At 47.0% G+C, this 25155-nt stretch overlaps 1 protein-coding gene across 2 annotated transcripts in view; it reads right to left on the minus strand.

Moving 5' to 3' along the window:
• The window catches only part of NGEF (neuronal guanine nucleotide exchange factor), an 86439-nt gene that overhangs the window by 26202 nt on the left and 35082 nt on the right, over positions 1-25155 (minus strand). The window contains exons 1-2 of one of the 2 annotated variants that reach the window (XM_070422419.1): positions 2762-2964; positions 1982-2124 (exon numbers count right to left, since the gene is read on the minus strand). In XM_070422419.1, coding sequence (XP_070278520.1) covers positions 1982-2124; positions 2762-2868 — 250 coding nt within the window. In that variant the 5' untranslated portion in view covers positions 2869-2964. Of the gene's footprint in view, positions 1-1981; positions 2125-2761; positions 2965-25155 lie in introns of those variants that run through there. The other variant, XM_070422418.1, reaches the window with a different exon arrangement.

Genomic DNA, 25155 nt, shown 5'->3' on the forward strand with positions numbered 1-25155 from the left:
CACTGCAAAGTCCAACACAGTGTCTGCAAAGTGCCCACACGGTCATTCCACCTTCTTCCCCCCTCAGTTACACTGTGTGTTTTAGGAACCTGTTGTCCTTTCCTGATCCCTGGCAAAGAATTCACTTCATTCACAGAGCTAACAGCAGGTAGGGCTGGTGTAGGAATCTGTAAGGGAGAATGTGAGAAGAAGGCAGCAACAGCTCTGTGCTGTCATTCAACACATCTGCTGAGCACCTACTATGGATCTAGCCCAGGAGCCAGAAAAAGAGAGTTACCATGTCAGTCTCTTCTGTTTGGCACACAAGGAAACTGAGTGCAGAGATGGGCAGGCACCACAGCTCAGGGCCCCTGCCTCCCAGCGTCAGGTTTATGCATTGGCTCAGCAGGTCCAGCTGCCTCCAGGAGAGGCGTCTCCACATGCCCAGAGCACAGACAGGAGCCTCTCCCAGCCCCACCCCGAGTTCCTTCGTAGTCACGGCATCGATCTTAGTCAAAGAGGGTCCCTTTCAAGAGGTAGAAGTCTAGGCTTCCAGCATTTGCCACGGCAGAGGGGCAGAGGTGGCCCTGCTCATTAGGAAGGACACTGTGGCAGGGAGGTGGGGGAAAGGCATTTTCAGGAGTCTGTTCTCAGATCAGCCCCTCTCCATTCCCCCTGCAAACAAAGGGAAAAGCCGCCGCCACCATCCCACCCGGCCTGACACTCAGGGGGCCTGCTGGAAACAAAATTTCTGGAGTCAGCAGCTTCACAGCGTGCAGTGTGCACTCCACCCCCTCAGCTTTGCAAGGGCTCAGCTCCTCTCAGGGCTCAGTTTGGAAAAACCCCTGCCAGGGAAGAGTGGTCCGCCCCCAAAGTCTCCCAAACGCAGGGTCTTCTGGGGCCACGGATGCTCCACTTCCACTCGAGACACCTCCTGTCTGTCTGAGCATTTGGGATGAAGGGCAATGATGATATTTAGGGAACAAATTTTCCAAACCTAGAATTTCAATTGAACAAATAGACTGCTGCTCTGACGACACTGAAAAACAGAAGATTTTCTAAGCTGCCGGTACCATTTTCTGAATAAGGGAACCCACATGATGAGAACTAGTTTGACATTATTAGCAATTTTTGACTTTGAAATGCAAGTGCTCACGTACGTGGGACTCCTCAATCCACTTTCTGCATTCACAGGGCTTCAGCTGCAGCTGTGCCGAGCTGGACATAAACGGCCGCACCCCCCACCTCTCGGCCACGGTGCTGGACAGGCAGGTGGAACTAGGCTTCTTTAACCGAGGGGCTGGAGGGGGGGTCCCCACTTTCTCTCTACTTTACCTGTCCCCTGTGCAAAGTCTGCCACTGCCTCCTCTTCCTGGATTGCACCCGTGAGCCTGGCTCTCCCCAGAGGTCCCCCCCCCTTTTTTTTTTTTGCAGATTCTCTCTCTTTCCAGGTCTTCCCCAGACCTCGTCCTGGGCTCCCCCCTGCCTGGCCTGGCAGCACCTCACCCCTGGTCTTTCCCACAGAAGTGACAAGGGGCTGGGCGGGTAGACCTCTCCAGAGAGAGCAGGACAGAAATGCATTTGCTAAAGCCCAATTATGCAGCACGATTAAAATGGGGCAGTTTTGCCTCTAGAACCAGTTAGAATCAAACATGTCAAAACGTTCGCTAGGCCCAGCCGGCGTGGCTCAGTGGTTGAGCATGGACCCGAGAACCAGGAGGTCACGGTTCAATTCCCCATCAGGGCACATGCCTGGGTGGTGAGCTCAGTCCCTAGTGTGGGGCGAGCAGGGGGCAGCCAATCAATGATTCTCTCTCATCATTGATCTCTCTCTCCCTTCATCGCTGAAATCAATAAAAATACATTAAAAACAAACAACAACAAAAACGTCCCCTAGCCTCCTCACAGAAATGCGAGGGTATCTCAGTAGCAGGGGGACCCTCAGAGTCCACCAGGAGCCCACTTTTGCCCCGTGAAGCGCAGCCACCGCTCGAGTACCCACCTATTTGTTCGATGAGGTTCCTCCAGGAGTCGGCGGGAATGGGGTGGATCATCTGCAGGGCCTCCGTGAGTGTGGTGGGGCTGTCGGCCAGCGCTGGGCACTCCTCGGGCGTGGCCCCATTTCCCGGGGTGGAGGGTGACTCACTGCCAGAAAGAAGCAGGGGCAGGACCAGTTATTTTTAAGTAACGACACACCTCGGCTAGCTGGCGAGAGACGCGGCCGTGGCTAGCTGGACCCGCCCGGGACCGTCCAGGCGGGCCCCACAGGCCCTTTTTGTCACAGCACCAGGGCGCGACCGAGTGATTCATTCCCACACCAACCCGTCCAAAACCTTCAGGTTTTCGGAGCTCGCAGGCAGGCATCGGAAACTTGGCGCTCCCAGCTCTCTCCACGGCGGCGCCGCCCGGACGCCCCAACGGGTCCCGCGGCCGAGAGCCCAGCCCGCGCTGCGCACCCCGCGCCGTCCGCTGTCACCGGCCCCCAGTCCCTTTCGGGCTTGGGTCCTCCAGTCCCGGGGTCCCTCGACGTGGAGAAGGGGATGCCGAGCAAGACGCGCGCGCCCAGGGCGCCCCTGAGAGGGTCTGGGGCAGGGACAGGGGCGTCAGCGGCCGGGCTGGGACTCATCACTAACCCCAGTCGGGTGCGGGCACGACAGGGGCCAGGGTGGAGTGAGGGACGACGGGGACCACGGGGCAAAGGCCACGGGTGGTAGGGGGGCGCGAGCTGGGGCCAGAGGAACGCGGGGGCGACGCGCGGGTCCGGGCGCCGGCTAGTCCTCACCTGCCGGGCAGGTGTCCCGCCGCCGAGTCGCGCGTGTCGCTCTCCGAGGTGGAGCTGTCGTGGTCCACCGCGCAGGCGGCGCTGAAAGCTGCGGCCAGCAGCTCCATGGGGCCAGCGGCCGGCCGGCGCGGGGGCCGGGTTCAGGGGCGCCCTGGGGCCCGCAGCCCGGCCAGGGGCGAGGAGCGGGCTCAGGATCCGGGGCGCACGGCGCGCTGCTCGAGTCGGAGCTGCAGCCGCTGCTGCCGAGCGCTCCCGCGGGCGGGCGGGCGGGCGGACGCGCGCCTGGAGGATCCCGGGGTTGCCACGGCAACGGGGGAGGCGGGAGGGGCGCGCTCGGCGGGGGCGAGTCCAGGCGGCGCGAGGCGGGGAGCGGGGCTGGGCGCGACCCTGGCGGCGGACGCCGACCTCCCGCGGGGTTCGCGCCTCGCTCTCCTGCCGCCACCGCACCCGGCTCGGGGGTGAGGGGGAGGGCAGGATGCGTGGGGGCCGGCGAACTGCGCCCTCCGCCTACCGCGCCCTCCTCGCCGCCGGGCCGGACCCCACCGGCTCGGGAGGAGAACTTGGAAGGTCCGGGCGAGGTGACCCTCTGCCCTTCGCGCCCTCGAACTTCCGCCCGGCGAGGCCGCACATCCTCTGCGGTCTGCCGCAGGGACCAGCCGGGAACCTGCCTCTGTCGCTCGGAGGGAGTCCGAGGCCGAGACTGGGGTCTTAGGGAGCCCCGGCACCTTGGCTACGGAGAGGGGGCTGGCGCAGAGGCTTCTTCCGGCCGGTCTGGCCGCGCCCCGCGCCCCGCGCCCCGCAGGCCCTGGCGGCCCGGGGTGGGTATGGTGGAGCTAGAGGGGGAGAGACAAAGTGCCCCAAACCTCCGCCCGGCGTCCCTGCTCCGTCACACTGACTCTTGGAATCTGCGCCTACGTGTTAGCTACAGTAGCTGAATCCGCTTCTGGATACAGAAAGCAAATAAAAACGGAGCCCAGTGGAGTGTGAGTGATCCCGTGGCCCGCGGAAATCTGGAGGGATTTCATCCGATTGGCACACTGCCCGGTGTCCTTTCTGAGGCTGCGGGCCAGGGCCCGTGCGAGAGGGTACCTGTGGGCAGGGAGGGGGCGTGCAGAGCGCAGGGGGCTCTAACTGTGTTTAAAGGAACACATTCCTTGTTTGGGGGATGCAGACACTGGTGGGAGGGTTTCAGTTAGCTTTACTAGGTTCCTTAGCCAGCCGTCTAGAACATGGCAGTTGTGTAAAAGTTAGTTCCCTCTAGGGGCCAGAATGGACAGTTCCCATCTTCTCGTGCCCTTCAGGCCTCAGAATATCTTCGTGACAGCCATCTGGTCTCTTTTTCCAAGCCAAGCTCCTCCCTTCCTTGACTCTTTCCACATGTCTCCAGACAGACAGCCTCCTGTTGAGCTCTACATTTCTATTTGCTCTCTGGCCATCTCTTTCTGATGTGCCCTAAACACTCCACCAGGCACTCACATCCCCCACCAGGAGGCCAGCAGAAGGTGAGAGCCGGCCTCCACTTCTCCTGCACCTCCTGTCACCTACATGTCAGTGCCTCACTGAGCCCCCTGGGTCTCCAGACCTTTAAAGCACTACCCCAATCCTTGGCCCTGTCCCCACCCAGCTCATCCTCTCTCTGTCCCCTTCCTAAAATATGGGGCTGCTTTGGTCCCTCCCCTGCTTAACAACCTGCCTCGGAGTACCATCACCTGCGGGGGAGGCCAGCCTCCTGGCACTGCAATGGGCTCTTCAGTTCCTTGCCAGCTTCCTAGAGCCACTGTCCTTGCTGACTCCTCCGAGGCTTTGGTTTCACACACTTTTCCAGGCTCTGGGCTCTCTGCTCCTGGGGTCAAGTAGTTACTCTGGGGGGTGTAGGCGCACTGGGGCACCCCTCCCCCAGGCCCTTTCCTTTGTGTAACCAGCAGCATTGGCTGACACTGTAAGTCACTTTTGCCAGTAGGGCTCCTCCAGGCTGGGCACTATGATATCCTACTCATCTTTCATCAGGGTCCAAAGAAGAGCATGTGTGGCAATCACTAGAACCTCCTGCTTTGCACGGTTTCACCACCTCTCAGTCTGGGTGCAGCACTCAGTGAAGCTGTTACTTTCGCACTTTGCTGCACCAAGGGGAAAAGATTAAATTTTTTTTTAAATCAGAAAATATTCAAGTGAAATTACATTCAGGGTGGGCAAAAGTAGATTTATAGTTGTTTGTACAATTATTAATAAATAATAATACAAGAATAAACTGTGTTTTACATACTCACAACTGTTAGCCAGCTGTGAGCATTAAGGTGAGCATACTAAAACCTTCCAGTTGAAAAATAAGCTAAAAATATCTTCCTAATTATAAAATCAGTTTAGAAAGTCACTGAGTTCTGAAGGCATATAACCTTAAGCTAAACTCCCCATGTTCTATTTTCTATCACATTTAGTGCTTAGGCAGGAAATTATAACATCTCCATTTAACTGACATTTTACTCACAATATACTTTATTCACAAAATGTAGATAAATTTTTCAAATATGCCTGATTAGCACATGGTCGGTGCTCTATAAGTATTTATTAAGGAAGTAATGGTATTTTTGTTTGTTTGTTTGTTTGTTTTTTAAAATATATTTTTATTGGTTTCAGAGAGGAAGGGAGAGAGATAGAAACATCAATGATGAGAGAGAATCATTGATCGGCTGGCTCCTACACGCCCCTTACTGGGGATCGAGCCAGCAACCCTGGTTCATAGATCGATGCTCAACCACTGAGCCATGCCAGCCAGGTAGTAATGGTATGCTTTAAAAAATATTTAGTGTTAAAAAAAAGGATCAGTGGATGGGAGAGAAAAGGAGGCATATATAATACTTTCAACAATAAAGATTTTTTTTTTAAAAAAAGAAAGAAGAATCAATGGACCAAAAGGGAGTCACTTTTGCCAAAACAAAATTTAATAACTAACCTAATGCAGTCTCAGACTTTGCCAGGCGTGGAATTTTAAGCCAATCAGTATTGAGTTTCTTGGTCCTCACTAGTGGGGGTCATCTGCTTGATAAGACCCCCGCCTTCCCGAAGGGAAGGGTTCTTGTCTGAAATAATTCAACTCCTTTAACTTCTTAGTCCCACCCTATTTCTGCCTATCAAGAATCTTCCATTTGGAGGGACTCAACGGAACATGCTTCCAGTTGCTAGATGGGATGTTGCCTGACTCATGAATCACTTAGTAAAGCCAATTAGATCTTCAAGTTTACTCAGCTGAGCTCCGTTTTTGAACATTAGTTATTTTATGTATTTTATCTAAAGATTGTTTATTTTTTCCTTTGAATTACAAAGAGTAAATGTTGGGGAAAAGTAGATTCTTATTTATATAGCCCTCTCAGGCTTCAGGAATCCTCATTTAGAAAATGTTACCTTATTCTGAGGGAGAATTGCTAGAAGCAGAAGGAAGTTTAAAAATGATCTGGTCCAACACATTTATTTGACAGAAAAAAGGGAACAGAACCAGAGGGTTAAAATGGCAAGGTCACACAGCTGGCTCATGGCAGATTTTGGAAGAATATGCTAGTAAGTCAAGACTGTGTTGTGTGGGATAAGGAACTGCACATTTCTATTTAATTATTCTAAAGGTTTTTAGGGTTACATGATCTGGCAACAGACAATCAAATGTTAAAATACATTTGTCTTCAATCTAGTAGGAAAAATGACATGGAATTGTTTTTTGTAGTGAGGAGATAATCCTCAAATATATATTGGAAACATCTAGAAACAGGTGCTTGATAACTTTTAATTACTTGCATCTTTCACATCTATAAACACAGTTTATTTTTATCACTCTCAAAAGACTTTTTTCAGTTGCTTTGAAAAATCAACAAATTCAAACCACATAGGCAGCCCCAGCAGTAAATCTATGGAAAGCTAGAAGAGATAAATGAACCCCCAAAATCTAGGGAGAAAGTTAGGGAAAGGACAGGAGGTAGCCTCTCTCACCGAAGCTCCACCTGGAAACCCATATGTGATGTTTACAAAGGTTTCTCCATAAGGAGAGGGGTCCCAGGTAGACTTGTCCTGTTGTGTGGTTGGAAGTCTTTTACTGGAGAGGGGGAGGTGAATGTCTTTCCTTAGTTTTGATCGTAAGGATAATTTGTAAATGTGGGATTGTAACATTCTGTGGAAATAAGTTAAGCGCAATTGGTTTAGCCCCATGTAGTATAAAGCATTATTTGTGCCCAAAGAGAGGCCTGGGCTTTCCCCTGGACTCCTGGGAGGTGCTTTCTAAGCCGTCAGAATGTTATGTCTGTTAAGAGCATCTTTGTTTACCTGGGATCCTGGGGCCATACCAGAAAAGGTAGGGATTTGGGGCCATATGGTAATAGCTTAATCTCCAGAGGAGCTGAAGACAGGTCAGCCACCTGGGTGACCAACCAGTTCTAGCTGATCAGGCTCCAATAAAAACTCTGGACACTAAGGCTCAAGTGAGTTTCCCTGGTTGGCAATATCGTCACACGTTGTTGCAGGAGAACGTTAGCGCTGGCCACAGCACCACAGGGACAAGGTAACCAGAAGCTCTGTGTAGACCTCTATGCATCTCTGCCCTTGGCTGATATAAATGTGCAGCCTTTCAGCCTTGGCTGATGTGGCTCGGTTGATTGGAGCATTGTCTCGTACACTGAAGGTCACAGGTTTGATTCCCTGTCAGGGCACATACCTAGGTTTTGGGTTACCCCATCAGGGCACATGCTGGGACAAAGGGTAGCCATATCTTCAATTATGAGATGCAGACAATTGTATGACCTTGATAGAAATGTATTCTCAAAACAGGTTCCCCCAAATAACTCATGGATAAGGTGCTGTAATGCTGGTGTGCTTATCTGAAACTGTGGGAAATGAGACAAGAGCCTGGGGCTATGGGTTTCTTTGGAATATCCCTAACCACGGGGTCTGAGACACACAGGGTTCAAGGATTATGGCTTTTGACCAACAGAAGCATTCTGGAACAAGGGGGATCTAAGGAAATGTACTATTGAGGATGCAATGTGGAGAAAATTAGATAAAGATACAGAGTTGTCTGGGCACACATACTTGACATTTTAGGTTGTGGCTATGGGAGTTCATGTACTCTTAGTTGGAATTCAAACTGTAAAGGGACCAATACCTCACTTCCTTCCACTTAGCTTATTCATTTTAAATCACCTTGTAAACTATATAGTTAGATCTATTTTAGTCCTATGTATAGTGAATCCTATAATGTAGCACACAAGTAGAAAATGATATTATTATTATTAATTATTATTTAGGAAGACTGCATTGAGCACTAAAATACATTCACTATTATAATGGAGAATGTATTGCCTTAACCATTAGCAAAACATACAAATGTAGCAAAACTGCTTATGGTATGAAATGAGAAAGAAAAAGATGTCCATTCATAAACAAAATAGACTTGAAGAAATAGCACGTAGTTAAAATTAATAACTAGCTATTATTCACGCATTGTTCCTTGAAAATTGCAAGTACCTGGATTTTAGAGAAGTGTTTTCATAACAAGAAGTAATAGGAGAACTTTTCATTCTCTATCGAAACAAATCCCTCACCCTTAACATCCATAGGAATAGGAAGAATATTCTTTGTTGAGTCACTAGAACGAAGCATTCAGGAACTTAGGGTCCCGTAAAAAGAGCAGGATGTCTTTGTTAGAGACCGATCGCTTCACGAGGGCCATCTGAGACGTGAGGGAGGTGTGCCCCCATACCAGGGACCCGTTCTGGGTCCTTAACTGCTCATCGTGTTGACGACAAGACCTGTCTTCCCACGAATTCAAAGCTTTTAACCACTATTGCTACTTCTATTTTAAAGACTCTAACAAGGAAACTGGGGACTGCAGTGTAGAAATTAGCACCAAACAAATGAATATCATCCTAAAGAGAAAGCACAATCATTTCAAAAACATACCAAGTGCACAGCCATCAAAGAGGTTTAAAAATGAACAGGCAGCTAGCAAGGCTTGGAAACAGTCATTGGCCTCCGGAATGCACGTGTGAATCGATAGGACCTTTCTGGAGGGTAGTCTGGACCACCCATACCATAAATGTTCATACCTTTAGTGAAGAGATGCTACTTCTAGGAATATAAGAATCCATGGGGAAAAACTAGCTACAAGATTGTTTATTACAGCGTTATTTATAATAGTGACATATTAGGAGCAACCTGAATGCCCAATAATAGAAGATTGATTATTTAAATTATGACATATATCTAAAATGGAATATCACTAAAGTGACTTTTAACGTATTTAATAATCTGGAAAGATGTCCATAATGTATTGAATAGACAAGCAGATTCCTAAACTAAATGGTAGTATGATCTTATTTCATTTATAAATGATCTAATTTTGTTTATAAATAGACTTATCAAGATGGACGTTTAAGCACACACATTTGAAAAAAGACTGGAAGAATGATCAGCAAAAACATCTCTCTGTACTTGCAGTTGATTAGTCGGAATCTGAGGGAATTTTCTTCTTTTTACTCATATGTGTTAAAAAATTTTTCTACAATCAATGTGTCACTTATGTAATAAGGGGGAAGTTACTTCAAAAAACAACATCAGTCCCTTAATGTGCATAAATTTAGAGCTGAGTTGAAAGCATTCACGTAACAGGAGGGAGCCCTAAGGAAATTGACGAATTGGGCTGAGCTGTTTTGTATTCTCTAGATTTACTTGGGGGAAAAACACCTCAATTCCTTACATAAATCTATCTTTTCAAAAGCTTTTCAGTTTCCAAAGAATCACGAATTCAAATTTTATAGTAGGCTAGAGGCCCGATGCATGAAATTCGTGCACTTGGAGGGGGCCCCTCAGCCTGGCCTGCACCCTCTCGCAGTCCGGGAGCCCTCGGGCGGGGGGGATGCCATCAGCCAGACATCCTTAGCTCTGCTGCGGAGGTGGGATCGGCTCTCACCCCTGCTGCTTGCTCCCCCTGTGGGAGCACACTGACCACCAGGGGTCAGCTCCTGCATTGAGCATCTGCCCCCTGGTGATCAGTGTGCATCATAGCGACCAGTCATTCCACTGGTAGGTCAATCTGCATATTAGCCTTTTATTATATAGAATGACTTCCTGGCATCTCTAAAATTAAAGCATTTACCTGCTTTTCTAATTTGCCCGGTGATAAAAATAGTTCTTTCCCAGAAATTCTCCCTTTCCTTTTATAAATCGACACATACAATTGCTAAACAGAATGCTTCTTCCTTTTCTATTGAAGTCAAGGTCCTGTCGAAGGAGCCATCACAGAATTCACTGCCTCCCATTAAAGGCAGGTCTCTCTCATACCACAAGCCCTTCCCATGCCCCATCCCCCTCCAACAGCATGAAGACATCCCACCTATGCTGGCTCAAATGCCCCCTCCTCTGTGAAGCCCACCTCCTGTTCCAACCCATAGCTGGCTGCATTCCTTCCCTCTTGGGGTCTCCATAGCCTTCCCAGGGCTTCTCTTGGGACTTGATCACTTCCTCGAGGAGGAGGAGCTCGATTGATGTTGCCCCCCTGCCTGTGCGGGCAGAGAGCTTGCACATCCCCGAGGCTCAGGACATATTTGCCACATGGAGGCGGAGTGGAAAGAGGCTTGAAAGCACAGACATTCCTTTGGTATCATCCTGGTGCCTCTGGGTAAATTACAGCCCAGAAACATCTCACAAACCCTTTCCTTTTATTCACTAAATACAAACCTCCTCTCCTTGCTACTCTTTTAAAAGGTGAGTGCACCTTCAGCTGAAGTACCATTATTAGCTGGGGGAAAAGAGTCAGGCTGCCAGCAAAGAAGTGTAATTTCTGTACCTCTTGACTGTTCAGCCCTCCCCCGAGCTGACCAGTGGATGTCTCTTTCCCTAATTTTAAAGTTGTGTCTCATTTTTTCCATGCAGCGAAGATTGCATGCTAAATGATTGCTGTTTCTAAAACGTTGCTCAGCCTTTGGAGTGGCTTTTATTTGTCACAGTCAGCGGGATCTCTAGGCTGTTTTTTTTCTCAGGCTCAGGGTAAAACAATGGTCCTTCATAGGTCTCTCTTTTCTGCCACGGGGGGATTTCATAAGGGTCTCAGAGGAGGGTCCAAAGCTCACAGAAATACATTCTTCCATTTGAAAATAGCATTTGTTCTCAAAAGAGAGAAAAAAGAAAACGAAAGGAAGAAAGAGAAAAGAGGCTCTAACCTGTCATCAACTGAGTGTTTCCTCTAAGTGATGGCTTCTTACCGGGAGGAGGAAACTCTTCTGACAGAGTGAGTCAGAGAAATGACAGAACCGAGTGGAAAATTCCCTCCCTGTTGAGGGTCCCTTCGAATACACCTTCCTTAACCCACGGCCCTCAGTCTCAGCACTTCACACGCTGTGCATCTCCACCGATTGTGTGCCTGTCTTTAGGATGGAGTGCTTTGCATTTTCTGCATTGAAATACACTGTTATTAACCAAATTGAAAATCTTCTGGGGAAACAGGCACTCATATACATTGCCGATGGGAGAGCAAAGTTGTCCAGCTTCAGATGGGGGGCGGCGGGAGGGGGGGGATTTGACTATAACAGAACAGCATGTATGCAATGGACTGAATGTTTGTGTCTCCCCAAATTCTATGCTAAAATCCTTGGGCCTTGGGCCTTGGGAGGTGATGAGGTCAAGAGGGCAAAGCCCTCATGAATGGGATTAGTGCCCTTATTAAGGAGACCCCAGAGAAAGCCCTCACTTTGGTCTTGGGTTTCACAGCCTCCAGAATTGTGGGAAATACATTTGCTGTTCATAAGCCACCTAGTCTACCGTATTCTGTTAGAACATCCCAATCTGACTAAGGCAACATGCATTTACCCTTTGATCTAGCGATTCCATTTTTAAGAATTTACCCCAAAGACATCCTGAAACATGAAACAAGATATGTGCAAGGACCTTCATTATGACATTATTATTTTTTAATATATTTTTATTTTGTTTACTTTTGTTAATCCTCACCTGAGGTTATTTTCCCATTGGTTTTTATAGAGTGGAAGGGAGGAGAGATAGAGAGAAAGGAACATCGATGTGAGAGAGACACATTGATTGTTTGCCTCCTGCACACGCCCAGGGCCGGGGATTGAGCCTGTACATGCCCTTGACTGGAATTGAATCCGAGATCCTTCAGTCCTCGGGCTGACACTCTACCTACTGAGCCAAACCAGCTAGGGCAAAAAATAAATATTTTTTATTATTGATTTCAGAGAGAGAAAGGGAGAGGAAGAGAGAGACAGAAACATCAATGATGAGAATCATTGATTGCCTGTCTCCTGCACGCCCCCTATTGGGTATCGAGCCCACAACCTGGGCATGTGTTCTGACTGAGAATTGAACCATGACCTCCTGGTTCATAGGTTGACGCTCAACCACTGAATATCATTGATAGCAAAATATTGGGAGGGCATTGATAGCAAAATATTGGGAGCAAACTCCATACCCATCAAAGATTGGTTGACTAGACTATAAGATAGCCACATAATGGAGTACTTTGCAGCTGGAGGATGAGGATGAGGGCAATGCCTGAATTGACACTGAGTGGTCCAGTGTTGGGACAAAAGAGCCTGTGCAGTATGTGAACTAAAGTAGGTGAAGTTATACAGTTATACATACACTTTCCCTCCTGACAAGAAACAGAAGAAGGAAAAAAGAGAAACTAGTAAAGATGATTATTTCCCGAGTTGGGGTAGAAGGTAAGCCCTTTCTAAATGTACCTTTTAATATAGTTTTGACTTGCAAACCATATAGGTGTTTTACATATTCAAATGATTTTTGAAAACCTAAAAGAATGGGGGGAGGGGAATCAAACCCTAGAGTTAAAAAAAACAAAAAAACCTGAAACTAGTGAACCTAATTATCAAATTGATAACATAACCACACAGAAAAAGATTTGGGTGGGGCCTAACCCAATAACTGGTGTCTTTATAAGAGGGGGGATTTGGCCCTAGAGACTCAGAAACTAACAAACAGGAAAATGCTACGTGAAGACGTTGGCAGAGGTTGGAGTGATGCATCTACCAGCTAAGGAATGCCAAGTGTTGCCAGCAACCACCAGAACCTAGGAGAGAGGCATGGGGCAAATCTGCTCCTACAGTCTTCAGGGAGACCTGCCAATGCTGGATTTTGGACTTCTCGTCTTCAGGTTTGTGAGAGAACAAATTCCTGCTCTTTTTAAGCTGTCCAGTTTGTGGTACTTTGTTACAGCAGCCCTGGGAAACTAATACGCCAGATTCATTGTAGAATAGAGAAATAGACTACAATACTGTATATTGATGTTGGGGGTCCTCACTGTTAGAAAATGGAGATGGAAACATGGAATGAGGAGAGTGAGGAGGACTGCTGTGTGTTGGGTTGGAATCAAAGGTATTTGTATGAACTCACCCACATGTTTCTTAGCTCTGTCCACTGGGGTAGATGACCTTCCAGTATTAACAAGCACGCATAACCCCCAGATCTTGGATTCTAAATATTATTTTGCACTCAAAGGAACGAGGGCTCCTGGGAGAAATGGCTGACTCCAGAGCTCGGATATAGAAAGTATAAGAAAAAGTATTTTTCTGTGACAGAAGGCCAAAAAAAACAAAAACAAAAAAGTGCTCAAAGGCAGGAAGGGATATATCAAAGGGACATAAGAAGCAGCTTAAAAGGGACATCTACTGGCCAAATTTGTGACAATTTGGGTATCAAAAGGAATATGACAGTAATGGACTAAAACACATTGAACTAGACAACCACAAGCTACCACCATGAATCCATAGTGATAATCACAACAAAGCAAATAAAAAATCAAGGAGGGTCATCTTCACAGGAGAAAACCAATGAATAAAAGAAGGAGGGATATTACAACTCTCCCATTTTGCAATTCCCAATGTAATGGTTGTTTCAGGAAGGATCACCAATGGATGTTAAAAGCCCTAATAGAAAGGTTAATAGAAAAAGGATGTTTATATGATCTCAAACTATCACTTGTTAGTTGCAAAAAAGGAAAATTGTACCCTTACTTCAGAGCAACCTGGCAGTTTCCAAATTAACCAAACGCTGAAATTTAGCATCAGGAACAGTGGGCCAGCTGATATGAATGCCTCCTGATGGGAATGCAGTTTGAAGTACACATCACCTGGATGCATCCTTGCTAGAAATGTTTATCTATTCAGTCTTTTGATTGGAATATTGAATCCATTTGAATTCCAAGTAATTATTGATAGATAATGCACTTATTACCATTTATTATTCATTTTTGACCCTTTTTATTTCTTTTTTTAAATGTTAATCTTTTAAAAATATTTTTTAATTGATTTAAGAAAGGAAGGGAGAGGGAGAGAGAAATAGAAACATCAATGGTGAGAGAGAATAATTGATTGGCTGCCTCCTGCACGCCCCCTACTGGGGATCAAGCCCAAAATCCGGGCATATGCCCTGACCTGGAATCGAACCATAACCTGGTTTGCCGAAACCGGTTTGGCTCAGTGGATAGAGCGTCGGCCTGCGGACTCAAAGGTCCCAGGTTCGATTCCGGTCAAGGGCATGTACCTGGGTTGCGGGCACATCCCCAGTAGGAGATGTGCAGGAGGCAGCTGGTCGATGTTTCTCTCTCATCGATGTTTCTAACTCTCTATCTCTCTCCCTTCCTCTCTGTAAAAAATCAATAAAATATATTAAAAAAAAAAAATACAGTCATGACCTCCTGGTTCATAGGTTGATGGTCAACCACTGAGCCATGCCGGCCGTGTTTATTTCTTCTTCTTAAAGAAGACCCTTTTACATTTCTTGTATAATGCTGGTTGTTGGTGATAAACTCTTAGCTTTTTCTTATCTGGGAAGCTCTTTATCAGTCCTTCAATTCTAAATGATAGCTTTGTTGGGTAGGGTAATCTTGGTTGTAGGCCCTTCCTTTTTGTCACTTTCAATATTTTGTGCCAATCCTTTTGGGCCTGCAAAGTTTCTGTTGAGAAATCAGCTGATAACCTATGGAAGCTCTCCTGTAGGTAAATAACTGCTTTTTTCTTGCTGCTTTTAAGATTCTCTCGTTGTTTTTAATCTTTGGCATTTTAATTATAATGTGTCTTGGTATAGGCCTATTTTGGTTCTTCTTGTCTGGTACTCTCTGCACTTCCTGGACTTGTATGTCTATTTTCTTCATCAATTTAGGGAAGTTTTCTGTCATTATTTTTTCAAATAGGTTTTCAATTTCTTGCTCTCTCCTCTCCTTCTGGCACCCCCATGATGCAAATGTTGGTATGCTTGAAGTTGTTCCAGAGTCTCCTTATACTATCCTTATTTCTTTGGATTTTTTTTTTCCTTTTTGCTGTTCTGATTAGGAGTTTTCTGCTTCCTTATCTTCTAAATCTCTGATTTGAGCCTCTACTTCATCTACTCTACTGTTGATTCCCTGTAATGTATTCTTCATTTCAGTTAGTGTAGCCTTCATTTCTGACTGGTTTTTTAAAGTGGTTTCCTTTTTATGCTGTTCTCACTATGTTTCTTGAGCATGCTATAACCATTGTTTTGAATTCTGTATCTGGTAGTTTGCTTGCCTCCATTTTGTTTCATTCTTTTACTGGAGATTTCTCCCGTTCTTTCATTTGGGACCTGTTTCTTAGTCTCCTCATTTTCTCTCCCTCCCTGTGTTTGTGTCTATGTATTAGGTAGAGTTGCTATGTCTCCCAGTCTTGGTAGAGTGGCCTTATGTAGCAGGTGTCCTGTAGGGCCATGTGGCACAGCCTTCCCAGTCACCTGAGCTGGGTGCTCCAGGTGTGCACTGTTCTGTTGTAGGCTGACCTTGATTGCTGTTGGCACATTACTGGGAGGGATTGGCCCCAGGCTGGTCAGCTGCGAGACCTGGCCATGACGACAGAGGAGGAGCTGCTGCACAGGGGCTGACCCCATGGAGCGATCTACAGATGGCTGCTACTTGTGCTGGGGTCGGAGGTGCCCAGGAGAGGCTAAGCTGTGAACTGAGGCTGGTTGCTGGTAGTGCCAGGCCTGGGGCCACTTAGTGAGAGTAACGCGGTAGCAGGGCCCAGATGCTGCGTGTTTGAAAGATGTTAGGTAAGTCCAAAGCATGAACCAAAAGAGGTCGTTTGTATGGAGAAACCACTGGCAATGGTGTGGGTGGGCCTGCCAGCTGGGTGGGGTGGGCCTCAGGGAATCACCACGGTGAAGCCAAGAACTCTGAGTTGGGAGGGGCTCAGCAAAAGGAACCTTGGTCTCTGCCAGCACTTCTGTGTGGGGGAAAGCTGCACCCCACCACCAGCTCTCACCCTGAAGCCAGACAATTCACTTCCTCCCAGTATGTCCCTGGTCCCTTTTGAGCTGCTGCCCAAGTGTTGGAGCTCAGAGGGATGAGTCTGAGTAAGTCTGTGTGTGTGCCCTTTAAGAGGAACACAGGGAATTTTAGCAGCCACGCCTCCCTCAGCCTCAATCCTCGCTGGTTTTATAGCCAGAAGTTATGGGGACTTCTCTTCTGGCACTGGAACCCTGGGCTGGGGCGCCTGGTGTGGCTGGGGTTGGACCCCAACAGTGTGGGGCTGGGACCCCTAGGACCTCCACAGGTGAGATATCCCTCCTGATTTTTATCAGCCACACGTGGGTATGGGCCAGCCAGTTCCAGGTGTCCACCCCTCCTAACCGTCAGTGGCTTCTTCTTTAAATCATTAGTTGTAGGACTTCCGTTCAGCCAGAGTTCAGTCGGTTCTGAATGACAGTTGTTCTGTAGTTTAGTTGTAATTTTGATGCGGTTGTGGGAGGTTCCAGTACTGAATTTACCTGCGTGACCTCTTGACCTGAAGCTGCAGAGTGTTTTAATAATTTATTGAATCTAGGTACAGGGTACATGGGAGTTCATTGTACTATTCTTTCCATTTTTCTATATGTTTAAAATTTTTAAAATAAAAATTTGGGGAAAGGGAAAATAACATTTAGAGAAATACCTCATTTGGTTTAAAGAAATGAATAAATTAACAATGAAAAACAAACAACTGGGAAAGGACATTATGATTTAGAATTTTCTCAGTGACTTATGTATCTAAATAATTATCCTAATAAAATTATATTTTACAATGGCAAAAAAAGAGAGAGAAAGGTATAAACAACAAATTGAAATGCAGTCAGATGTAAGGTATAGGGTATTGAGTGTGGGATTCTTGCCAAGCTGGGAGCCCTGGGGTGCCAGCACCCTTGGGAATGTGAGCCCAGTTAGGCAAAACTTTTGTTCCCCTGTGTTCACTGCTGCATCCCCAGCCCTAGAGCAAAGCAGTGGCATGTAAATAGTTTAGTGTTAAATATTTTTGTCTGATTTAAAAAAAATTTTTTTTTTTGGGATAGACTCTTGGTCAGAGATTAAGAGCATTTTTATTGCTTTCCACATATTTTATAAAATTACAAAAGGTGCCCAGCCAGTGTGGTTGAGCATTGACCTATGAACCAGGAGGTCATGGTTCAATTCCTGGTCAGGGCACATGCCTGGGTTTCGGGCTTGATCCCCAGTGTGAGGTGTACAGGAAGCAGCCGATCAGTGATTCTCTGTCATCATTGATGTTTCTATCTATCTCTCCCTCTCCCTTCCTCTCTGAAATCAATAAAAATATATTTTAAAATTACCAAAGGTTATATTGGTTTACACCAAACCAGTATCTCTCTCTACACTCTTTCCAGTACTCAGATTAGAATTTTAAGCAATTTGCCAGTTTGATACACAAAAAATGATATGTTGCTCTATTTTGCATTTCTTTACTAGTGACCTTGATTTTTTGTTTATTTTATGAAAGTTTTGTATTCTTTCATGAATCATCTTTTCATGTCTTTTGCTTGTTTTAATTTTAGAATGTATATGTTCTTCTAACTGATTTGCAAATATAGTATGCAATGGTGTTTGTAGGAGTATATTTTTAGAACATGGCTCACTTTGTAGGTTTTCCTACCGAAACAGGAATCCTAAAATAAGTTATTTTAACTTATTTCTAAAGGGTATATGAATCAAAGTACCAGTGAGGGCTGACAGGTGCTCAGTGAGGGCAGTGGTTGGCTTTGTAGCCACTGGCCCCTGGACCCACCGGAGACGGGACCTGGTGGTCAGAGAGGAGCCTCACAGGGTCCTTTGGTCCAGCTCTGAGACAGATGAACTGCAAGTTTATAGAAAGGACAAGCAAGGGGCAGGCCTCTCTCCTTGGACACGCCCTGTTCCAGGTCCTCCTGGGCGGTGGGAGCTGGGGGCGGTTCCTCAGTCCTGACAGTTACTGCGATCTCAGGGCACTTTCACGAGGTCCCCTCCCTCTGTAGACAGTTTGACCTGAAACTCACCATCAAAAGCAGACTTGCCTTGTCTGCTGGCTTAGTCTCTTCTCACTAACATAGGATTGACTTCATCATGTGCAGCAGGAAAACGTGGAAGGAAGAACAGCTAACAAATTTATAGCAACTGCCAACTGTTCAGTAATTACTTTATTCCAAGAGTGACTATTGAACATCCACTATCAACAGAGCCCCCATAGATGATCAGGCCGCAGCGCCTGCCGTAGCCTCCGGCTTGTGGCGGCTGCTACTAACTTAAAATGATCGTGATGTGGGAATCCCAAAATGTCCGGCAGTGAAATGCTGATAAAGTCTCTAAAAGGACTGCGCTCTTTGAGGGGACGTTATTTCACCGTTATAGTCTCTGAAGGATTTCTTTTATTCTTTCCCATAATAGAGGCCTAGCAAACAATTTTTGAAAAATTACTGGATAAATTACATATTTAAAGTTGTACACCTATATGTTCTTTGTTTAAAAGCTATCGTAATGAATGGAAGACTTTCTTTAAGAATCTGATAACTTTAAGGGGACATTTCTGTAACACCAGGGAGAGCCCTAGCCTCAGCTGCACCTGCTGGGGGCTCTGGAGCAGAAACAACCTCTTGGTATTGACGCCCTGTGACAAGGAAGCTAGAATTGTATACTTTGGCAGCGGTGGGTCGTTGCCTAAGGGCTGTGTGGAATGTGTGTGTGTGTAGCGGGGGTGGGGGGGAGGGTTGGTGGGGGCAGGTAAACTCGCAGGCGTGGGAACAGGGGAAAGGCAGGTGGGATGAGAGGGGCCTGATGCCAAGCATTCTGTCCAGCATCTGATGTGTATGCATTTATAGAAGGTTCCCGATGTTTTAGCTATCTATTATTGTGCTACAAATGACCCTGAGACTTCACAGCTTATAGTCGCATTTGTCCTCTCACGTGGCGACCTCGGGTCAGGAGTCCTGTGGCTCGGGCTCAGAGTCTCACACAAGGCTGCAGCCCAGCTCAAGAAGTGCAGCTTCTCACCACCTGGGCCTTTCCTTGGGCTGCCTGCCAAGTGTCCTCATACGCGGATGACGGCTTCCCCAGAGCAAGGGATCCACGGGAGACAGGAGCCCCCTGCCTTTTGTGACCTTGCCTCCTGTGCACACACCGTCACATCTATTGTCAGTTAGAAGTGGTCATGAAAACCAGCCCACACTCCACGGGAGGGCGTGAGTTCTGGCGGCGGGGTCCCTGGGAGCCATCTGGGAGGCGGATTAGCACACGTTCCTTCAGCTTTCTTGCTTGCAAATTGCTGAGGACAATAAGGGCTCCTGTCCCATTTGTTAAATTTGACACCCGCCAAAGCAAAGACTCCAACATGGACAAAGACACCGGACCCTCGCTGGGTCCTTCTGCTGTCCCCTTAGCTGTCTGCAGTGGGCTCATCACCCGGGCACGTCTGGGCACCCTCTTTAGACACCGCAGACTCTTTCTGTGAAACAAGGCACCTCGGATCTGATGTTCCGTCCTGTACCAAATCCAGCCGGCTCGTTTCTTTGGCTCAAATACAGGTTCTTGGCTCTGTCTCCCCAGTCCAGGCATGCCAGCCTCCTCTTGGCAACCTGTGAAGGCCTGACTCCTGCCGCAGTAATTAAAGTTGACCAAAATAGAGCATGCTATTATTCTACAGCGCGGAATCCATCTGAATTTGGAGGTTTTATAGATGCATGATTGGTAGTGTTGGGTTTCGAGGTTGACAGCACTCACTCCCCACGCCAGGGAGAAAGAAGGAGCTGGGGAGGTCTGACGCTCCCTCTCAGGGTACTGTGTGCTTGGCTGCTTTGGTGTGCCGCCACGGGGCCACAGCTCCCCCTTTTCTTCTCTGTAGCCTGTGTCTCCCCTCCCTTGTTTCCTACATGCAATAGAAACCCAGTATGAGAAACCAGTCATTTCTCCCATGGGTGACATCCTCAACGGCATTGAGCATGACTATAGTCAGTGTAACAGGAACATTTGGGTGGGAGTTTTTTATGGCAGCTCTTAACATAAGCCAGAGATGGGATAGGGAGACGAAGCTCAGTGAGTGCAAGTTGGACGAAAGCACAACGAGATAAAGACCAAGCACAGAGCCCTGTGGGAGCCTGCGGCAGTCCAGAGATAAACACCCAGACTACTGGGAGGACGGAAGGATGCATGGGTTTCAAGCCTTCAGTTGCCCTTTAGAGAGCTCACCTCAAGCAGGGACCTGGAAGGTGCGTGCTTCCCACAGTGATTGAGGCAGGTCCTTCATAACAAGGCCAGAGCTCCAGAGCTCAGTGGTAGAACGTTGACCTATGAACCAGCAGGTCATGGTTCCATCCCGGTCATGGCACATGCCCAGGTTGTGAGCTTGATCCCCAGTGTGGGGCGTGTAGGAGGCATCCAATCAATGATCCTCTCTCCTCATTGATGTTTCTATCTCTCTCTCCCTTCGCCTCTAAAATCAATAAAAAATATATATTTTTAAAAGAAGGCCAGAGGAATGCTAATGGAACTGGAATATGAATAAAAACTCTAAGCACAATATATATGAATCATGTAGTATAAGAATTGCTAATATAGAAAGCCCCAGCTGATGTGGCTCAGTTGATTGGGCATTGTTCTGTGCACCAAAAGGTTGCTGGTTTGATTCCCAGTCAGGGCACATGCCTGAGTTGCAGGATCAAACCCGGTAGGAGATGTGCAGGAGGCATCCAAGCGGATGTTTTGCTCTCTCCCTTCCTCTGTAAAACTCAATACAAATATTTTTTAATAAAGAATTGTAAGAAATCCATTGATTTCTCACAAGTCTGCAGAGTAGGATAATACTTATAAATTCCAGGAGCGTTTTTGCTGCTTGGCATTCACTTTATTTTCTTTTTTTTTATTTTTTATTATTTTATATATTTTATTGATTTTTTACAGAGAGGAAGGGAGAGAGATAGAGAGTTAGAAACATCGATGAGAGAGAAACATCGATTAGCTGCCTCCTGCACATCTCCCACTGGGGATGTGCCCGCAACCCAGGTACATGCCCTTGACCGGAATCGAACCCGGGACCCTTCAGTCCGCAGGCCGACGCTCTATCCACTGAGCCAAGCCGGTTTCGGCTCACTTTATTTTCTTGAACGTGCTTTCTCCATGTGGACAAAAAAGGGGTTTCTGGAAAAAAGAGACAAGTCCAGCCCTAGCCAGGATGGCTCAGTTGATAGAGCATCAGCCTGAGGACTGAAGGGTTCAATTCCAGTCAAGGTCACATGCCCGGGCTGCGGGCTTGATCTCCAGTGTGGCATATGCAGGAGGCAGCCGATCAATGAGTCTCATCATTGATGTTTCTGTCTCTTTCTCCCTCTCCCTTCCTCTGTGAAATCAATAAAAATATGTTTTTTAAAAAAGAGAGAGACAAGTCCAGTGCTGGAAAGTAACCTCACAGGGTGTTTGGATCTTAAATTCCTTACTGGGCAGGTCCTGGTGGGCAGTCATGAGCCAGGTCTATAACTTCTTTAGTAAAATGTTTATTTGCCCTAAGCAAGTCCTGACCATTGTTTCCATGCATCGAGGCTAACACACCTTTGAAATAACTGCCCTCAAGGGAGCGCATCATCTTGTTAACTGTCCCGTAATCCAGTCCCTGCTTTGCTTTCTCCCACCTTCATATAAGTGCATCTGGTACCTTTTTATTGATTAGTCACACTGAGATTGCCATGCTTTTCTAGTGGCAGATTAGTTAACTTCATGGGTTGCCAGGAGCCGGTCCATCCTTGCTGCTTGACACAGTCGCTGCAGAGAAGAAACATCTGCACAGCGTATGTTTTGGGGGACCTGGCGTATGTGGCATACTGTTCTTGATATGTTTGCTCCCCTTAGCGCTATGTGTTTTAACCAAGGTCACCTCTCCGAGAAAGGTTGTTTCCCCAGGTAGGGATTTTTTCCCTGAAGTTAGGGAGGAGATAAAACCCCTTAACTAAGTGCCAGGTGGGTAGTTAATCATGCTTAAGCTACATAATCTTTACTCCCTGGAATGGAGATAAGAAACACCCTAACCTTTGGAATAGAAGTTGATAGGATTAAAATCAACTGGTATAAATACAGATGTAACAAGACAACAAAACACAGAACCAAGAGACAGGACTTGGCTGGAGATCCTAGACAGAACCTAGACACAGAACCCAGAGACAGAACCTAGTGAGAGAACATGGCAAAAGATCCTGGACAGAACCTGGCTACAGAACCTGGCTGGAGAACCTAGGCAGAACATGGCAGGAGAACCTGGACAGAACCTGGCTGGAGAAGCTGGATGGAGAACTTAGCAAGAGAACATGGCTACAGAACCTGGCTGGAGATCCTGACCAGAACTTGGCTGGATCCTAACCAGAACTTCGCTGGAGACCAGAACTTCGCTGGAGACCAGAACTTCACTGGAGATCCTGACCAGAACTCGGCTGGAGTTCCTGGCTTGAGATCCTGGAGGGAGAACCTCGCTATGCTGATCAACTGAACGCTGACCCCGTGCCATTCCTTCTTCGCCAACTCCGTCCACACCTTTGGGGACCCCTGGACCCGCTGGGGTTGGACTCCAGCAATGGGTCAGTTACTATGAGGAAATAGTGTTATTTGTTGTGGAAGAGAAGGGGCCACACGTTGCCCTGACTAGCTCAGGGAAGGCTGCGTGGCGGCCTTGCAAACTCAGAGACCTAAAGTAAGCACAAAGGATGGCCTGAAATTAAAACTTTTGAACTAAAACCAGTTTATGGCAGCTAGTCCGGTCGTCGATTAGATTCTTCCCTGACAAAAGTCAATCTTTACCTTAACTAAGCCCTTGTCTTTTGCATCTAAGGTAACATATCTTTGGAATGTCAGGGTAACTTGTAACTTTCCTTTTTCTGGACCCCTCAGGGCACAACCAATGCACAGGGTGGAGACCACAAATTCCCTCATTGTTATTGTGTTTATTGTTGACTGTTAACTATCCTATGCCCACTTACTTAAAGGAAGCATCATTTTACTTTTTTTCCAATCCCAGAGGTTTCCTTGCTTTACTTTCTCCCACCTCCCTAATCTATAACCAATGGATTCATGAACCCACGTATGTCTCCTCTTTTTATGGTAATTTATAAAAATAGGTGAAAAACCACCATTCTCTGGAGAATTTTCTTAATTCGTTGAGATTCAACTCCCTGGCAATTGTTGACAGTTTGGCTCAAATAAACTCACAACAATTTTTACAGGTTTGAATGTTTCTTATGTTAACACTAGTGGCCCAGTGCACTAGTCCCTCAGCCCAGCCTGCACCCTCTCCAATCTGGGACCCCTTGGGGATGTCCTACTGCCGATCCCTACGGGATCGAGCCTAAACTGGCAGCCGGACATCCCTCTCTCAATCTGGGACCGCTGGCTCCTAACCATTCTGCCTGCCGGCCTGCTCACCCCAACTGCCCCCACCCCCAGCCGGCTGCTCACTCCCAACTGCCCTTCCCTGCCTGCCTGATCGCCTCCAACTTCCCTCCCCTGCTGACCTGATCTCCCCTAACCACCTCTGCCTCGGCCCTGCCACCATGGCTTTGTCCCGAAGGACATCCAGAAGATCTCCCAGTCTAATTGGCAGATTACCCTTTTATTAATATAGATTGCCAAACATTTTTTTTTTTTTTTTTTGCCAAACAACATTTTAAGTGTTTATATTTTCTTGCTTTGCCATCTTTTTGCTGGAAAGTCTTAGAAACATGACTGATTGCCTTGATCAATCTACCTTTGAAAAGGGGTTAGTGTATCTACCTCTTGACATTGACAGATTGTCTGAGACAGCTGCTCCTACAACCCATGTACTTGAGTGAATGAATAAGTGAATGAGAAATTACATAAGAAATAAATAGGGCCAGAGAATGGTTGACTTATATCATTTTATAAAAATTAATAAGTAGGATAAGATTCTCAGTATCCGTGTCCCCTGCCTAGGGGTGATCTGCCCATGGACAGAGTCTTCCCTAGAGGAGCAGTTCTGGGTTTACTCTAGGACATGTGCAGTCAAGGCCATGGAGCATGACTGGGGTGATGGGGACCAAGCAGGAGTGCATTCAAGCCACACAACTAAGGCCAACAGTGGGCTAAAGGACATTGTGGCTTTCTGGGAAGCTTCCAGGGGATGTGGTTGCTAAATGTCTCTGAGTGACCAAATAAGGAGTTTTCTGATAGAAATCAGCTCTCAGAACAGTGGAAGTGCTCAATTAATATTCGTTAAATGAATAAACACATAAATGAACGTATTCCTCCAGTTTGCAGGGGTGAAGCACCAGCCAAGAGTAGTGATTTTTGTTTTAGAACAGCTAACCACACAAATGATTAATTCTTCCTATCAATGTATAAATAACAGCCGATCGTGTACAGCAGCTCAGGCTGTGTGCACAGCCCAACTCCAGGGGCACCTTTTACATAGAGGATATGTGAGTGGTGCCCTCTAGAGTTGGGCCCTGGAACCACATCCTAGTGTCCTTTGCTTATGGTCCACAGACTAGCCAGGCCTTTCCAGAGCCTCTGCCCGTGCCCAGGTGGAGGAATGCCAGAGAGGAAACTGATTTATGATGCTCCATTTGCTTTTTTATTGCTGAGAGCACTGGGTCTCCTGTCTGACTCGGGGAGGTGGGGAAGTGAGTTATCACCAAAAGGCAGCTGGGCAGGCAAACCCTCCCAGTTAGAGACGCTGCATTCCTGCCAGGGCTGCAGAGAGGTTTAGCCTGTTCTGCACAGTCCTGAGCCACCATTGGCCAGTCGGCACAGATGCCTTCAGGAGGTTTTCAAATTCCCAGGTTGCAACCTCCGCCCAGGGAATTTGTATTTATTCATTCTACCCATCCATCCATCCACCCACCCACCTGTCCATTCATTTATCAATCAATCATTTGCAAATATTGAATGCTTCTAGTGTATCAGCTATGTGCTAAGTGCTCAAGAGAAAACAAAACTTGGTATGATCCTGCCATTGAGGAGCCACCATGATGGGAACTGGTCATTATGCCCAATCTCCTGGAATAGGAGACACAGCAGGGGGGGTGCAAGTAGAGGCTGAGGGTCTCTTTACTTCAGCTCTTGCCTTTTTATTTTAAAAAAATGT

This window comes from Myotis yumanensis, unplaced genomic scaffold, assembly GCF_028538775.1.
Source record: "Myotis yumanensis isolate MYYU_CA2020_CCGP unplaced genomic scaffold, mMyoYum1.0.hap1 SCAF_8, whole genome shotgun sequence".
NCBI lineage: Eukaryota > Metazoa > Chordata > Mammalia > Chiroptera > Vespertilionidae > Myotis > Myotis yumanensis.